This window comes from Anopheles coustani, chromosome 3 (assembly GCF_943734705.1).
Source record: "Anopheles coustani chromosome 3, idAnoCousDA_361_x.2, whole genome shotgun sequence".
Lineage (NCBI taxonomy): Eukaryota > Metazoa > Arthropoda > Insecta > Diptera > Culicidae > Anopheles > Anopheles coustani.
Window position 1 is genome coordinate 3024804 of NC_071288.1, and position 15720 is coordinate 3040523.

Sequence of the window (15720 nt, forward strand, 5' to 3'; positions counted from 1 at the left end):
CACATCTTCCCTTTTCATCATACACACACACACACACATACCAACGAACCAGCGGGAAGAAGCTTCGCATCCTTTTTCGCAACGCTTTTCTTCGTCGTGGCCTTCTTTGCAAGGCGGTTGGAAAATGATGATGGCGGCGTTGTGGACCGTTTCGTTTCCTCCTACTTCCACCCAACGTGACTCCGTCCCCACACCGGGAGCTTGTGTTGGTTTGGAAGATCGTGGTGTTTTTTCTCACCATTATTTTTCCTTTGCTCTTGTTTTGTTTTTTTTCTTGTTATTTAGCTCTGCGAAATATTATTGTATTGGCCGGACCCCTTCTTCGGGGCCGAAAGGGGGGTTCGGGCATCTTCGACTGGTTTTTAGGGGGTTGGCTCCGGCAGAATGGAGGTGGGGTGGGGGTGGGGGTTGAACCATGTATATATTTTTATTACGCTTTTTAGCGCATCAACCCCGGAAAGTTGGGGTGGCTGATGCTGCTTGGCCATTTCGGGAAAAATGTGAAGCGTTAAATTTGTTTTCTACTGCCACCCTACACCACCCGGTTTTTCCTAGCCACCCTTCCACCCTTCGCCAATCAACCTCCTTAACAAAAAGGGAAGGCTCTTGGAAAAAAAACAAAACGGGGTAAAAAGATGATCACCCCTTTTCCTTCTGCAGGAAAGGAGCAAGGACGTGCAGAGAGGGGGGGGGGGGGAAACGTAGAGGGTGCAAGAGCGTGCAAAAGGGAGGGAAGCAGTTAAGCGCGGCCTCTTCGGAATAAGAAAATTTGGTGTGCGTATTATTTTCCTTTTTTGTGTGTTCGTTCGCTCGTTTCCTTCCCTTTGTTTTTTTGACGGTATGCGTCTTAAGTAAATAAGAGAAGACGGCGCTAATGGTGATATATACAGACCGCCTACCACCCATCCACCCAACCACCTACCCCGCCAAGGCGGCCAAGACTTACGCTTTCACGATGGTGGCTGCGTTCAACGACGACGACGACGTCGACGACGATGCCTTAGGAGATGTTGAGGGTGCGGGTGTGTGTGCCCTGTAAATGCAGGGCAGGCGGGGGTAGAGGATTGAGTTTTCCACACACAGTCTTGGTGAAATTTCGGTCGCGCAACGACGAACGCCTCGGCCCCGGTCGGTTTCACCTCCCCGTTTGGCTGGGAAGGTTGGAAGATTTTTAAAAATTTGATGAATTCTCAGTCTTATTATTCAATTTGCCAGCGCCACCAGTCTTGCCAGTCCGAGGTCAAGTTCTGTTTCGCGCTGTTTCTTGCCGAGCCAAGACGTGGTCGTTCTGCTCGCGAAGGACAACGCGCTTTTCCGACCGTTAGTTGGTCGGTGCCGAGGGTTTTCGTGGTGCTTGAGCGAAAGTTTTTCAATTAGCAACCGTTTAGAGGTGGTTAATATTTAATACAAATCGGTGTCAACGGTGGTGTTTTCCGCGAAAGTTTTCCCGGGCGCTCTCCCGTTGGTGCGAGCCAGTTCATTCGTGTGTTTTATAATTGTTTTAAACCATTAGTGAAAAAAAGTTCCTCAACGTTCTATTATTACGCGAGCAATATCAGTTCCGAAACATCCTCGTTTCTGTGGTTTTAGGAAAAGCGGCGATCAATTACTTTTTGGGTATCCATTGGCAACACATTTTCTGCATGATTGTTTCTTGTCGTGTGTATTTAATATTCTTTTTTTTGTAAATTGCCCTTAAGTTGCTCCGTTACTTTTCTGTAAAAGTATTTTAAACAAATAGTGTATGTGCATTTTAATCACTGATTTTCCCTGAAAAGTTATACTTATTCAAATCTTGTGAGCGCTCCAGTGAAAATCGTACAAAATTTCAAATTTGAGGCGTTTACCATCTCGGGAAATAAAACATAATTTCGATCGGAACGCACGCAATAAAATCCATATCGAAAGGATAAGGTTCAACGAGCTCCAGACGAAAGGAAATCTCGAGTGCTAACACCAACTAACAGTTATCAATTCGTCTATTACACACATTCGTGGTACGTGTTTAATTCGTTACGATCCCGTGTCGTGTGCGGGTCGGGCCCTTAAGACGGTGACGCCATTTCACTCTTGCTCACACAGATACTTGGCGTTACCTTCCATTTCGTTTCGGCGTGATGGGTTGGTGGAAAAAAGTTAAACAACCTTCATTTAAACAACCGTCGCAGGATAGTTGCTTCTCGGCACCTTTCGAACGAATCGCCGCCGAGGCGTGCGGGTAAGAAAACCCGTGCGGTGGTGGTAAGGAAGTGCCCGGAAACCCTTTCCCATGTGTTTTACCTCTGCAATAAAAGCGCTGCCAAGGAAATGTTACCGGAGTTACCGCACTATCTGCGCCTTGCTAGAAATCTCCCCCACCCTCCGGGAGTTTTCTCTGTTCTCCGGAAAGAAATGGGGTATTTGTGTTTCCAAGTTGCGATTTATGAGGAGGGTGGTTAAGGACTTAATTGTTTATTAAACAACTTTTCTCTAGATTAGATGCGAGCAGAATGTGCACTACTAAATTATACGAACCAAGGAGAAAGGTTGTTTTTTTGAGTGTATCATAGGAAATGAATTTACTTGAAAGGAAACAGAAAGGAAAAATTGAAGAAAGGATCTTTAATGAACATTGACGCTACACGTTTGATGAGGAATATTGTAAGAAGTGGATTCCAAATTTCCACCGTACCTTTTCTAAGAAATTTTCCACCAACACCAACAGGTTCCACCGACGGTTGTGTTGTGCGAAGTTTCCCTACTTTATCAGATGATGACACGCATTGAAATCATCAATGAACGTAACACTTGCAGCTCGCTGCGCAAGCATCGGACGGTGGAAAACAGCATCCCTGCGACACTGGTAAAGGCCACCCATTTTCCTCCACCCGTGTGTGTATATGTGTCGGTGTTTGTTACGCTCTATTGTCCCACAGCACACACATGCTTTCTTCCTTATGTGCACACACACCGAATGGTTGGCTTAGCCACGGCGACGTGTTGTTATTATATACGATCGGAGGACGCCATGTGCCGGTTTGCTGTATGCGGGGAGGACATGTCTGTTTTTCCAAGCACCATGTGCTCTTGCCTTCTGCTATGTATTTGGCGCGGAACACGTACCGCCCGGCTTCTCGGGAGAGGACAAGTTTATCAAAATAATACCACCAGGTAGGACTCGACCTCGGCCCCGGCGGTGCACATGTGTGCGAAGGAAAATATTGGCGCTGAGAGTGGGGCAATGTTTTCATTAAAACTACTTGTTGTTTAGCTCACCGATTAAAGGATATTTTATCGTTTTTTGCATGTGCTCTTCGTTTGTATGCTTATTATTTTGGAAAGCATGTTCCTTTGAACTAAATGCGTCGATTTGCTAAATTACTAACCGAGTACTGAATTGTTTAATCTTTTAAAGGACAACAGGAAAATTGAATGCTCTTATATGGACATTGACACACTATACCTCCAACTCCTTCTTTTATTGAAGCAAGGTAAGGTAAGTATCCGAAACACCGACAGTGGGTTTCTATTTCTAAACTTTCTTTAAAATGCAGGCAAGGATTAGGGTAGAATTCTGAAAACTATCAATTAATGTTGTACATGTTTCAATGAATCAACAGATTTGTACAAGTTTTTCATATAGCTTTTTTATCTTTCTTAACCAAAGAATAATTTTCATAAAGTCATGTATACAAATGATGTTCGTAAAAGATCCGTGAAAGATAAGAGATAATAAATTTCCTGTCTTCTACCCGAATGATCCTTATTTTGCGGGCTGATTTTGGTTGGTGAATTAAAGTATGATACAGAAAAAGAGCCGATTCCATAAATTTGCTGCCAATTTCCTTAAGAAGAAGCGTAGTTTATACTAAACACTTTCAGTAGTAATCAGCAATAATAGTTACTTAGGCAAAATAGAACCTGGAATGCGTTTGGTTCATAATACAGTTTTTGAAATGTTATTGAGCATTAACGATTTTATATCGATTAAACTATTAATTAAAGAAAATTTTCTCATTCTGGTTTCTATTGCTAAACTTATTATTTCATAATAAAATTGTTTTTGTGATATTTCCTCTGAGAAGAATGTACAAATTTACCACTCTGTACTAATTTTGATCATTGTTTTATATTCCAAACGGTATGATTATTGAAATTGTATTCAAAACCATATCAACTCTACATTGGGCTATGTTGAACACATGTCTACAAATTATAAGTAATAAAAAAAGAATCACTTTCATAGGATTGCGAAACCCTGTAAACGAATTCACAAATTGCCTAGTCAAGACATCCTGACTGAGCCAACGCTGCAGCACCGGACGTGTAGACGGAGCACAGCGTTGTCAAGCAACTTGGACTGTCAAACTTTTTTTTCTTCCGATTGTGTTTACTTAAGAGAAGCATCGGTAGCTTTGCTGGAATTGGTACACAAATCGCTTTTTTGTGGGTGTTGCAATGATATTTTGAATTTGACTTGAGGTAACTAGATTTCATGCACATGAAATAAAATAGAAAACATGAGTGCGGTAAGGAAACTACGGCCGGTGGTTAGGATGAGGCTGTAACTATAGTGAAACTAGTGATAGGATGACTGAGGGGGTCTGTGAGCACAGAAGGGGGTGTTATTTTTAGCTGCAAAAGAAACAACGCTATCGTTTTCGGTTAAAAAATTGCCTGCTAATCGTTGCATTTTCATTGTTTTACGATCCTGTCCACAGTACCCTCGCCCGCCGCCACTGGTCCGTGCTCGTGTGTGTTTATCTCAAGGTTTATGTTTTAAAGGAATCTCGAAAGGGATGATGCCCAACTTCTACGATGGCTCGCGCCCCACGATGGTGCCCACTAGCTCCAACCTACCGGTGCTGTTGGGGAACACCGTAAGTATCGCGGCACTTGCACGTTCAGTAGCGCATGCAGTCTTAACCATGCTTTTCAATTTCGTTCAAACAGGCCAATCAAGGGGACCCGAACGCCAAGAAATTGGTAAGTTATTGGAAACACTTCAAACGTTCGTTGAGACAAAATGATTGATTGCGCTTTGATCCTTCTCGTGCAGGTACATTTCGATCTTGAAGCGACTTTGCAGACTATCGATGTAAGAAAAGTTTATCTGAAATGGCAAATTACTATGGATGTTTGGCTTAATTGAATACATTTTCTTTTCCTTTCCAGAACGAAGTTCTCGATGGCGAAGAAGGCAGCTGCCCGATATGCAATAAAACATTCAGCCGCAAAACTTCACTGCTCAATCACATCCGCAATCATTCGGCGGAGAAGAAATACGTGTGCGAGTTTTGTCAGAAAGGTAAGCCATTCAATCGTTGTTTTGTCGCCAAATGGATGATTTAAAAAATTACGGTGCTTCATTTCCTTCGATCCAGGTTTCACTCAACAGGCTAATCTTCGAAATCATGTGCGAATTCACACTAACGAAAGACCGTACGTTTGCGTTGACTGTGGAAAGGCCTTCACTCAGGTAAGTTTACCGAATTATGTACACCGACAGGTTGTTTTAATCAGAACTTTTTCCGATTTTTTTTTCAAGATAACAAATCTGAATAATCACAGACGATTGCATACCGGCGAACGACCATATGTTTGTATTGAATCCAACTGTGGCCGCTCATTTGCGCAGGTATTAAAGGCGAGCGTTTCCCTTTTTTCAACAATTATCCTAATGTCGGTTTTACTTTACTGTTACAGGTCACTAACTTAAACAACCATATGAAAACGCACCACAAGACCACCCTGTACGTATGCAATCAGTGTCCACGCAAATTTAGCCAAGTTACTCAATTGAACCTTCATTTAATTACCAACCACAGTTCGACTAGAGGGTTTTTCTGTCCGCAGTGTCCCGATAAGTCGTTTAAGCAACAATCGCACCTGCAGCAACACATGAAAATACATGGCACAAACTTCGGCTATTCTTGCACCAAGTGCGAAGAAAAGTTTATTCAAGAATCTCACCTCGTGCTGCACATGAAGCAGCATGGCGATTACGCCTGCAACATGTGCTCGATGACTTTTAACGATGAAGTGCTGCTGAAGAAGCACGTGCAAAGGCATGTCGACGGGAGGTAAGAAATTACTGTCCACCGACCGTTGTCCACCTCTTCGCTGGTCGCCGGCATTCCTTCGGTGCCTCGTTCTTCACCTCTCGCTAACGTTCGCTTCTGCGCAGGTCGAAAGAGACGTGCAGTGATCCAACGAAAAAGGCGTTAAACCAGGTCCAAATCCAAGTGGAACTAACGGTGTTTGGATTTTATTTTTCTCTTCACAGATACCTCACCTGTCCCGTGATAAGTTGCGGCGAAGGATTCACTATGAAAAATCATCTGACGAAGCACATGCAGATGCACCATCCCGCCGTTGATCTCAAAAAGCTTGGCGCCGAAGGTGGGACGGATAAGACACCCAAGCACTACTGCCATTATCACAACTGCAACGATTCGTTCGACAGTGCGGATGGGTTGAGCAATCATTTGCGAGTGGCACACGGTCTTCCCATTGCCCTTCCGCTTCCGTTGCCGATCGACGATAAGAAGTTGATCCAACACGGTCTTCACGGGCTGAACGGGATCGAAACCCCACCTCCACCGCCACCGCATTTACTCCACGCGCAGCTACACCCGGCAGCATCGGTGATGAACGCCAGCTTCCAGTCATATCAAAATCAGATCAACCAGGCAAATCAGCAGACCAGCAACGGCGACAACAAACAAAAGGTTCTATCTGTGAGTTGTTTGGCTTCGTTTTTAGTTCTGCATGTTGCCCCAGCATTTCAGTTCGGTTTTATCTCGGTATATATTACTTGCAGTACAACTTTAACCAATTATGATTTCTGTTACACACATGACTCCAGGTATCAGAACTGCTTAATATAAATGAGCATTTGAACCAACATCAACAAGTACAGCACCAACAGCAGCAACAACAGCAGCAAAACCATCAACAGCAGCAACATCTTCAGCAGCAGCAACAACAGCAGCAGCAGCAGCAACATCACCACCAGCAACGATCCGAGATGGCTATGAAAGTGGACATCGATCAAAACATTGAAGTAAAGTGTGAATCAAAATAAATATTTTTTTCCTTTTACCGTAACCTACTTTTACGTTTTCAGTTAACATAATTTTAAGTTTCCGCTTGCTTGTTTTATCCTCCTGAATTTGTAGTCATTTGCTTTGATCTCTTTATTAAAAAGGTTGTTGCGCTCTGTGTCTTGCTTTCAAATCGTCTGTTCATTTACCTGCTATTTCTGGTTTAACATGATTTTCTCTCGTTATTTTTTAAACTTTTTGATGTTTCATTTCAGTTAGTAACAAATAATAAGTCTTAAGTTAACAAGTGCCTTTCCGACAGCTTCATAGGGTTTAGTGTGCTATTGTTTCACTACTTTTTTCCTCCTTTGGTTTAGTGTTGGCATGTTAATATTTTGCGGTGGCGCATCCGTTGCAATAATTTCTTGGACATTCTCTTTACCTCCGCAGGAAAAAATGAACAATTTCAATAGAATTAAGACGGAACTGCAAGCCAACATGTTGGCTCAGACACAGAACCTGTTCGGTATCTCGAATACGCTGAACAACACGTTTACGGGCCCACCGAAACTGATCTGCACCTACTGCTATAACGTCTTCAAGACGCCCCAAACGTTGTCGCGTCATATTGAGAAGTTCCACAGCTAAATAGTGCCGTTGTGGTGTGTCCTTACCCTTTTGATTATCTTCATCCTGTACACCCAAACGGTCTCCCATAAAGATATCCCAATCACTTTCAGCAGCGATTTGAAAGCATTTCAACCACGAAGATCAACAGCAAACCATGTAACGTTTTAGTATACGTCAAACCAGGATATTTGTAGTATAGCTTTCTTTGTCATTAGTTATTAGTATATCATCTCGCCCCTTCAGCGATCAATCATTACGTTGTATAAAATGTAATCAACCGATGATACTGTGGGCAAAATGTGCAACCATTTTCTTTCGGATGTGACCGGCAAAAATAGGCCAACTAGAAAAATGGGCAGGTTCTTCAGATGTTATAAGATCATTCGTATGGCTCAAAAGACTGCACGTTTCACGGTTAAAAAAAAGTTAGGCTATAAGGGTGGCATGCGGACAGCAGGCATTAAAAACGCCCTTAATATAAAGAAGAGTAAGATAAAAGGAGGCAGAAAAAAAGTTTCTACAAAAAGAGTACAAAACGAGCGACAACTTTTAAAAGGATGTGGAAGAAAATTAAGTAACAAAAAAAGAAGCGAGTAATATTTTCATTTTCATTTGACTTGAAACGAAATATTGATGAGCGCTGGTGGTGTATTTAATGAGGGCTTAATGAATTTTAAAATTATATTTACCTAGTGGTCATTTGTTGTTAGAGAAAAATCGAGATGATACATAAGATTTAAGAACAATTTAAATGTCCCATTAAAAATCATCTTTGCCAACACTGTCGTTAAATAAAGATAAAAGAGAGGTAAAACAAGTAGCGCATTGAAAACACAGGGCGAGCACACAACTCTCTACGTTTCTTTACAGCCATTATCTAAACTATTCAACGCTATGTGTAGAGAGTGAAGAAAGTTTATGTCAAGACGAACACAAATCCGGGGTAATATGTGGCAATACCTAGATTAATGCAAATAAATGGAACAATTACTGCATAACCATGAAAGTGTTGTTTTTCTTAAACATATGTTTTATTGCATAATTTATATTTTTTCTACATGTAACCGATTTTTAACGTTATTGTTCAAAGCGAACCTATTCTGCTTATAGTTATAGTTAGTTCGTTGGGCTAAATTGTGCCTGTTTTTCAGAAGGCCTTGTAGTGGTCATTTCCCAGCACAAAGATTTCTTTTTCCAAAAAGCCACTGCATCCGACACGGCATTATGGTCGTCATATCCTCTTTGCTTTATTTTTCCTCAACATTGCAAGCTCATGTATTAAAACGCGTGGAATTTCTAGCTCTCTTAGTAAGTTCTCCTCGTCCTGCTCTGGCACCAATGCGAGGATTCTCCAGAGACAGTTTTCCGTCAACGTACGAACTGGGAAGTGAATTTTGATTTCCTTTCTCGCTAACCGCCCCGTACTGTCGAAGTTCCTGTAGTAAGGTTCCGGCAGGTAAACGGGCTGATGCCGCACGTGCATCCGTTCGCCCGAAACCCTGTCCTTAAACGCCCAGGGGTGCGTAACGTACGTGTTGACCATGCACTGGGCACCGGGTGTCAGCATCGTGTAGTGAATCAGCCGGGCGCTGTAGTTCACCCAGAAGACGTCCACCTCGCGCTGGGTGGTGTTGACGAAAAGTACGAACGAGCGTATTTCCGAGTGTTGCGACTTCAGGTTGATCTCGCTGTCCATCGCCAGCCTGGGCGCATTTGTCCGTGTGCCATTAACGAGCAGCAGACTGCGCGAACGACAAATAGAACATGGAATCAGAAAACTGCTACGAGTAGAACTACGGTATTTTTGTTCATAGCAGCCAATGTAAATTTCGCTTGCATCACAACTTACCAACAAGATCTCCCACATCTGCGAATTAAAAGGCCTAAAATTTGTGGCACAGCTGTAGGAAAACTTTTATCTCAAAAACATAGTTGGCTCCTTTAACTTCTTGCGTATTTTAGCTATGAATGAGCACAAAAGTATAATCACAACAAACCAGCAAACGTCAAATAGAGTGAAGTTTGCTTGTCGCACGACCTGCATCTACTTTGAATTTTGAGAAGATAATGGAAATATAAGAAGCAATGCCGGAAAGCTTTTTAGTGAACAGAATTTATTAATTGAAAGAGTATGGTTTGCAGCTAAAATCACAATTTATTCAACCTTTTTGAATTTCCCGAAACGAAGATGGTTCGCACTTCTTCAGCCAGTTACATCGTCCGCTACCCACGTGTACCGCTTGTTCGTTTCCGTCATCCGCTTCGAGAGCAAGTTGAGCTGTCCGTTGGCCTCCAGCTGACTGATGATCATGTTGATTTTCGTTCCCTTGTTCGACGGCGTGGTCGGCAGGGAAAATTTTGGCGATGGTGGCAATTGTTTTATTTTTGGTTCCTCTGGCGAATCCGCTGGTAGGGAAAGTTCCTCCAAGGACAACTTTTTGAGCGCCTTTTTCGATGCCTTCCCTTCCAAGGGCTCGTTTGGAGATCGATTAAATTTATTTTTCAGCCAACTTTTTACTGGCGTGACCGGAGGTGAGGACGCTGGAGCGACCGCAACAACGGGTTCAAGAGTTTTCTTTGGAAGTTCAGGCTTTGGATTTTCAGCACAAGCCTCGTGAACGACGCACGTCGACTTGGGCGTATCGTATCCGAAAGGATGCTTAGGCGGAATCGTGTTCGTGTCTGGCTTCAGATAAAGGGCCGGTTCCTCGTAAATCCCATCCTCTTGGGTTGGAACTGCGAGTCGGTCAGTCTCGTCTCCGCCGATCGCCGCCGACGGAGAGCGAGGTGGTGAAGGTAGCTTTCTGGCCACAGTCCCTTCGTTTGGCATGCGTTCCACCCCTTTGTTATCGATTATCAGATTGTTCTCGATCGCCACTATCCATTCGTTGAGATCCTGGAAGCTGGGCGATAGGAAATGCACCTTCGAGTCGGTACTGGTGATGATCTGGAACAAGTGTTTCTCGTTGATGTGATCGTTGAGGCTCAGGTCCAGTTTGATGCCCTTGACGTAGATCGTTTGCCACGGCTTGAGATCGTTGTGACTGTTGTATACGAGCAGCCACTTGCCAATCAACCCCACGTAATACTTCTTAAACTGATCGAAAAATAATCGTTTTTCCTGTTTGAACAGCGTGCCGTGTTTGGGTGATTGCTGCAGACGCAAATGTGAGGCCGGAAGGCCTCCAAAGGGACATTGGCTTTCGTCAGAAGGGCTCTGCTCCGGTGTTGGCGTTTGTGGGCTCGGACTGATGATCTGCGAATCGGTTTCCTGACACACTACCTCCTGCTGACACTCGTCGTAAAGAATCTGATCGGTTGTGAGTTCGTAGGAGTTTTCCTCTTCCACCGGAAGCGCTTCAGTTCCCAATTCTTCAACACCGTCCCCCGGCGGATCACTTGGTCCTACGTCAATGCTGCCCGAGGAGTTGCTCAAATTCACCTTCGGTGTGTTGGTTCCGCTCATGTCGAGGTAAGAAGCTTCCCCCTCCTGCTCACCCTCTATGGTTACATTTTCCACGTGCACGTCCGGGAGACCTAGTTCCTTTCCGATTCTCTCCAGCAAGCAAACGCATTGCGCCGCTAAGGCAACACGTGCGTTACTGGATGGGATGCAGGAGGCCACGTTTAAATAGGTGCTTTCTTCTTCTACGGAATTAGACGAAGTTTGGTCCAGCTCCAACGGGTCGGATGTGGTTCGGCTTTCATCACATGGTTGTTCGTTTTGAAGATAAAGATGCAATTCTGACAAAAACACCAAAAAGCAAAGCTGCTAAAATTTCTGCACCAAAGAACACTCCTGAATATTACCTTTTAAAAACTGCACACAATCGTGTAATAAAATCGTTTGTTTCATTGCTTTATTCGAAAGCAACTGAGCAAACAGGGGAACAAAATCACTTCAATTTAAAATGGCTAAAAGGAGATAAAATCGATCACATGCTAGTTCTACCGCTAGACGCAAGATCTCTTCTCGACGGAATTTGTTAGTGAACTGATTTAGATCGATACATCAACCAGAAGGTGGCGAACCAGAAGGTACCGGACGCCTTTGGCTCCCGCTGAGCAGTCGGGCCGGTTATTTTTATGATGGATCGCATAAATATGCTCCATACCGGTGGAACATATGTACCGTATGTTCCTCTTTGTGTTCGGGTCGGATTCCGCTTTAAATAGAACCCTTTGTTCTTTCTGGGGTGTTATTTGATTGGTGGGAAGACAAAATCAGATAAAACTAAAATTAACCCATATCTGGTTTAAGATTTATTGGCTTTAAGTATTTTTGTATGATAATCTGATTTAATTGCTTTTTTTTAATTATGAAAATTGTTTCCGGATTGCAAATTTATCGCAAATACTCCAAAAGCAGTTGAGTTTTCTTTTTCCAATCTAACCAGTTACAAATTAATCTTTGTGGTAAATTTGTACGGTGCATGGAAAGTGTAAATGGTTGGGTTGTAACAACATTAAGGTCGCACTACCGTTAGCTTATGTTTGAACAACCAAATTTCTAGCTCCATTACAATGGCCATGCTCCAATGAAATGTTACAACACGCCAACGTTTGCATCGGCGCACTTCAACCCGAGAGCGAATGTGGCTCCGAAAAGGCTTTTCGACTCTCGTCCACACAAAACCAGTAAGGATATCGCAGTACGCACAGACAACACACTTCCTCTACAGCATCACTAGCTGAAATGTTCTTTTCCCCGAGCTCGGATCGCATAGTATAGCTTCGTTTCAGTGGCGGCCTGCCCTGATTGGAATTTGAAGTCCGTTTTTACGCTTCGTTTGCAAGAAACAAAAGGAAAGCACAGAACAAGTGAATGCTGTTACTACTTGCCGCTTTTCCCACTTCTTTTATTGGGCGCCAATTTTTCCCCGATTGGTAAAATGTGTTTTGGCCACCAACCTACGCACCACGGCACAGCATTTCCCCCCTTTTTGTGTGTGAAAGTATAATCGCTGTCAGTGGTTGGAAGTGATTTGTGCGAGTAATCTCCATATATAGCTCCCCTTTGTGTCGCCATTCTGGCTACTCACTAGCTCAAAGCATCTGATGTTTGTTAAGTTTTTCACGAGTAAAGTGTGAAAAGTGATTAGTTTATCTATTAGGGGAAAACGTGTGGAAAATGTGCATAGCTGGAGCCCTCGCGCTTTTCCTACGCTCCACGACAAAGCTGTGATGAGAGGAGGAAGTGTTGTGCTGCAACAAGAAAATCCTGCCACCACCGGAGGCTAGAAAAGAGAGCCAGAGGAAAATCCGTGCTTTGGAGTGTGGCAATATGGAGAAATCGGTGTAGAAGTGGTTCGCTTTCTTCTGCGTCGATATAAGAGCACAGCTTCGGCGAATTTTAATTAAAGAAGGTAGGTTCGTAGAAACAATCTGCAAAAGGGGGCTGCTGCTAACTTCCGCATGCTGCTGGAGGAAGCAAACTTTTTTTTTTCGAAAAACACAGATTTCCAGCGGCGTTTCATTATCACGTATTGGGTGACCCTAGCTGCTCTGGCTTGAACACTGCGGAATTATTGATTAGTGCATCAGAGCACGTACAGAATTGAATTAATGGGCCAATAGAATACGAATTCAGGGTGTAATATGTTGCGCCCCGAAATCTATTGCCTTCAACAATGGTGTTCTTATTAGCTTTTGACCAATTTTTATCTTTTATATTATTGAATACGTTCATTCAGAAAGCCACAAACACTATAACACACAATGCATGGGAAGTGATAAGTGTTCCGTTCCGAAGTGCTCCTAGAGCCATCCAAAGGATGTAATTGTAGCCGTTCCAGTAAACTGACCGATCCTGACAGGAATAGAGAAGCTATAAGGTTAATACACGCAAACACATCGTGGGTCTGGCGCAAATTCAGGGCGCTTCCTGCAGTATCAACAACCATCGGCCAAGGGAAGAAAAACTATGCTGCGATGAAGAGCCAGGTCCATGGAGTAGCTGCGATCTACCTTTTGTTGCAGTGCGTGTCAGGAGCGGCACCGAGTAAGTATCTCCGCAAGGATATGTGCCAAATCCTTGAGTGCTATTCTTGACGTTCCTGTTTCACATAGAATCCTCTGCACTGCAATCGGGTAGTTCGTTTATGAACCTACCGAGGAAGTTCTGGCAAGACACCTACACCTACACCGATCTACCGGGGGAGGATGAGGAGCAGGAGGATGAGTCGGCCGAAAGCACCACGCACGATCCGTATCCGTTCTTCGACGATGCCAACATGGCCGCCAACGTCACCACGCAGCTTGGGAACGACGTGTACCTGCACTGTCGTGTCAACGATCTCCGCGAGCGGACAGTAAGTTCGAAACCCAACTCCCAATTCTGGATCTACCAAGTCTAAGATGTCCTTTTCGGTAATACCCTTAGGTCTCCTGGGTTCGACGGAAGGGTGATGAAATCCATCTCATCACCGTTGGCCGACAGACGTACAGCAGCGATTCGCGGTATTCGCTCCAGTTCCAACCCCCAAACAACTGGCAGCTGCTGATCCAGTACTCGAACGAGCGTGACGAGGGTCATTATGAGTGCCGCATTTCGTCCTACCCGCCGCTAGTCTACCTGGTCTATCTAATTGTAGTCGGTAGGTAACAGAACCTCCTCTAGAGCTTGGAAGCACGCCTCTAAAGTATCTTTTTTACGATACAGTACCACGGGTGGAGATCATCGACGAAAGAGGTCAGGCCACGCTGGACAAGTTCTACAAGGCGGGCAGCACGATCGAACTGAAGTGTATCATCAGCAGGGTACCACAGCCGACGAGCTACGTCACCTGGAAGCACGGCATGCGGATGCTAAATTATGACACGAGTAGAGGAGGAATTAGGTAAGCTTAGTTCTGAACTGAATCTACACCAAAAGATTCAAGATTACTACGAAAAAAAGTGTACTAGGCTGTCCTCCATCATCCAGACCCTTCGCAAGTCACTCTAGCATCTGTTACAGGCCTCCGTGCACGGATGGCATAGGGTTGATAAGCATAGGGCTTTATTCATAGTAGCTCTAAGAATAGTGCACCACTTGGATGGATTTGCTTACAGACTTTGATACTCGCACATTCCTCGAGAACCAATTGCAATCCTTATCAGTACAACTATAACTACACCCCTTTATCTGTTCCAGTGTGAAGACAGACCTGCTTCCTGGTGGGGCGATGAGCCGCCTTTACATCGCGAATGCTAATCGATACGATACGGGCAACTACACTTGTGCCCTGGCCGACATTGCACAGGCAACGGTTTCCGTGCACGTGTTGAATGGTAAGCAGACCGAAGCTTTATCTCCAAACATTGTTCCTCATCGCTTTAAAAAATCTCTTTTCTAACAGGAGAAAATCCCGCCGCGATGCAACATGGTGGAGGCGCCCAGTGGAAGCCCACGTTGGGTAGCGTCGTCGTCCTGCTCCTTATTCTCGGTGTCAGTCTCAATGCCTTCCGGTGACTGTAAGCTGGAGTGGGCAACAGAACGTTTACTACAACTATGAAGTGAACCAATTTTAGCATCAATCGTCCCCGTAACATAGGATCTTTTTAAACACGATCTTTTCTATATTCAAACCACCACCAACAAATTTCCCTACCGAGCAAAAGCGCATTTTTAGATCCCGAAGGTAACATATCAACGTGTACCAGATTTAAATTGCATCTCTTCAGCGTCAAAGTTCGGCAACGTACATTTTTGGAACGTCCTTACCCTTCTCCTAATCAATCCCTCCCTCCTCCACATCTCTTCCGAACGTTTCCGACTTGCATTTCCAGCATTTATTGCGATATATTTCCAAGCGACAGCAAATGTCGATCCATGGTTGTACTGGTCGTTGCGACCGATAAGTTTTTTATAGATTATATGTAATACACAACAACTCTAGCCGGTAAGATCATGTACGTGTACTGTAGATACGCCAAGGAAGACAAAATGGAACATATTTATATTTCCTTCGCCATCGGCTTCACCAAGCGAAGCGAGTAGAGAAAGGGGTTCATTCTCGTTGCACCAAATATACTTGAAAAAAGAAAACATTGTTGGACAAGGTTGTGATTAAGGTATCGTGTG

General features: G+C 44.0%; 4 protein-coding genes across 5 annotated transcripts; 2 read left to right on the plus strand and 2 right to left on the minus strand.

Moving 5' to 3' along the window:
• The first annotated feature begins 1515 nt into the window (after positions 1–1515).
• Positions 1516–7747, plus strand: LOC131272637 (zinc finger protein 883). 2 transcript variants are annotated; one of them, XM_058274453.1, is made up of 13 exons: positions 1516–1617; positions 3395–3470; positions 4765–4859; positions 4933–4965; positions 5039–5077; positions 5155–5287; positions 5364–5458; positions 5528–5617; positions 5686–5732; positions 5808–6062; positions 6266–6719; positions 6848–7045; positions 7476–7747. In XM_058274453.1, exons 2-13 carry the CDS (start codon positions 3422–3424, stop codon positions 7671–7673), a joined length of 1686 nt encoding a protein of 561 aa, XP_058130436.1. In that variant the 5' UTR covers positions 1516–1617; positions 3395–3421; the 3' UTR covers positions 7674–7747. The 2 variants fall into 2 exon arrangements, with proteins under 2 accessions (XP_058130436.1, XP_058130435.1); XM_058274452.1 differs by lacking the exons at positions 1516–1617; positions 3395–3470 and adding an exon at positions 4373–4461 and having other exon boundaries at positions 4701–4859; positions 5686–6062.
• A 939-nt stretch (positions 7748–8686) lies between these two features.
• Positions 8687–9630, minus strand: LOC131258631 (protein Vhl). The gene is made up of 2 exons (XM_058259984.1): positions 9505–9630; positions 8687–9397 (listed from the first exon to the last, which is right to left on the minus strand). The coding sequence occupies exon 2, from the start codon at positions 9349–9351 to the stop codon at positions 8887–8889; it is 465 nt and encodes a 154-aa protein (XP_058115967.1). The 5' UTR covers positions 9352–9397; positions 9505–9630; the 3' UTR covers positions 8687–8886.
• Positions 9631–9858: 228 nt separating this feature from the next.
• Positions 9859–11511, minus strand: LOC131260182 (uncharacterized). The gene is made up of 2 exons (XM_058261858.1): positions 11466–11511; positions 9859–11399 (listed from the first exon to the last, which is right to left on the minus strand). The coding sequence occupies exons 1-2, from the start codon at positions 11509–11511 to the stop codon at positions 9859–9861; spliced, it is 1587 nt and encodes a 528-aa protein (XP_058117841.1).
• Positions 11512–13522: 2011 nt separating this feature from the next.
• LOC131260183 (uncharacterized) lies at positions 13523–15108 on the plus strand. Its single transcript, XM_058261859.1, has 6 exons — positions 13523–13656; positions 13725–13966; positions 14038–14251; positions 14317–14494; positions 14791–14927; positions 14996–15108. The coding sequence occupies exons 1-6, from the start codon at positions 13587–13589 to the stop codon at positions 15106–15108; spliced, it is 954 nt and encodes a 317-aa protein (XP_058117842.1). The 5' UTR covers positions 13523–13586.
• Positions 15109–15720: the final 612 nt, after the last annotated feature.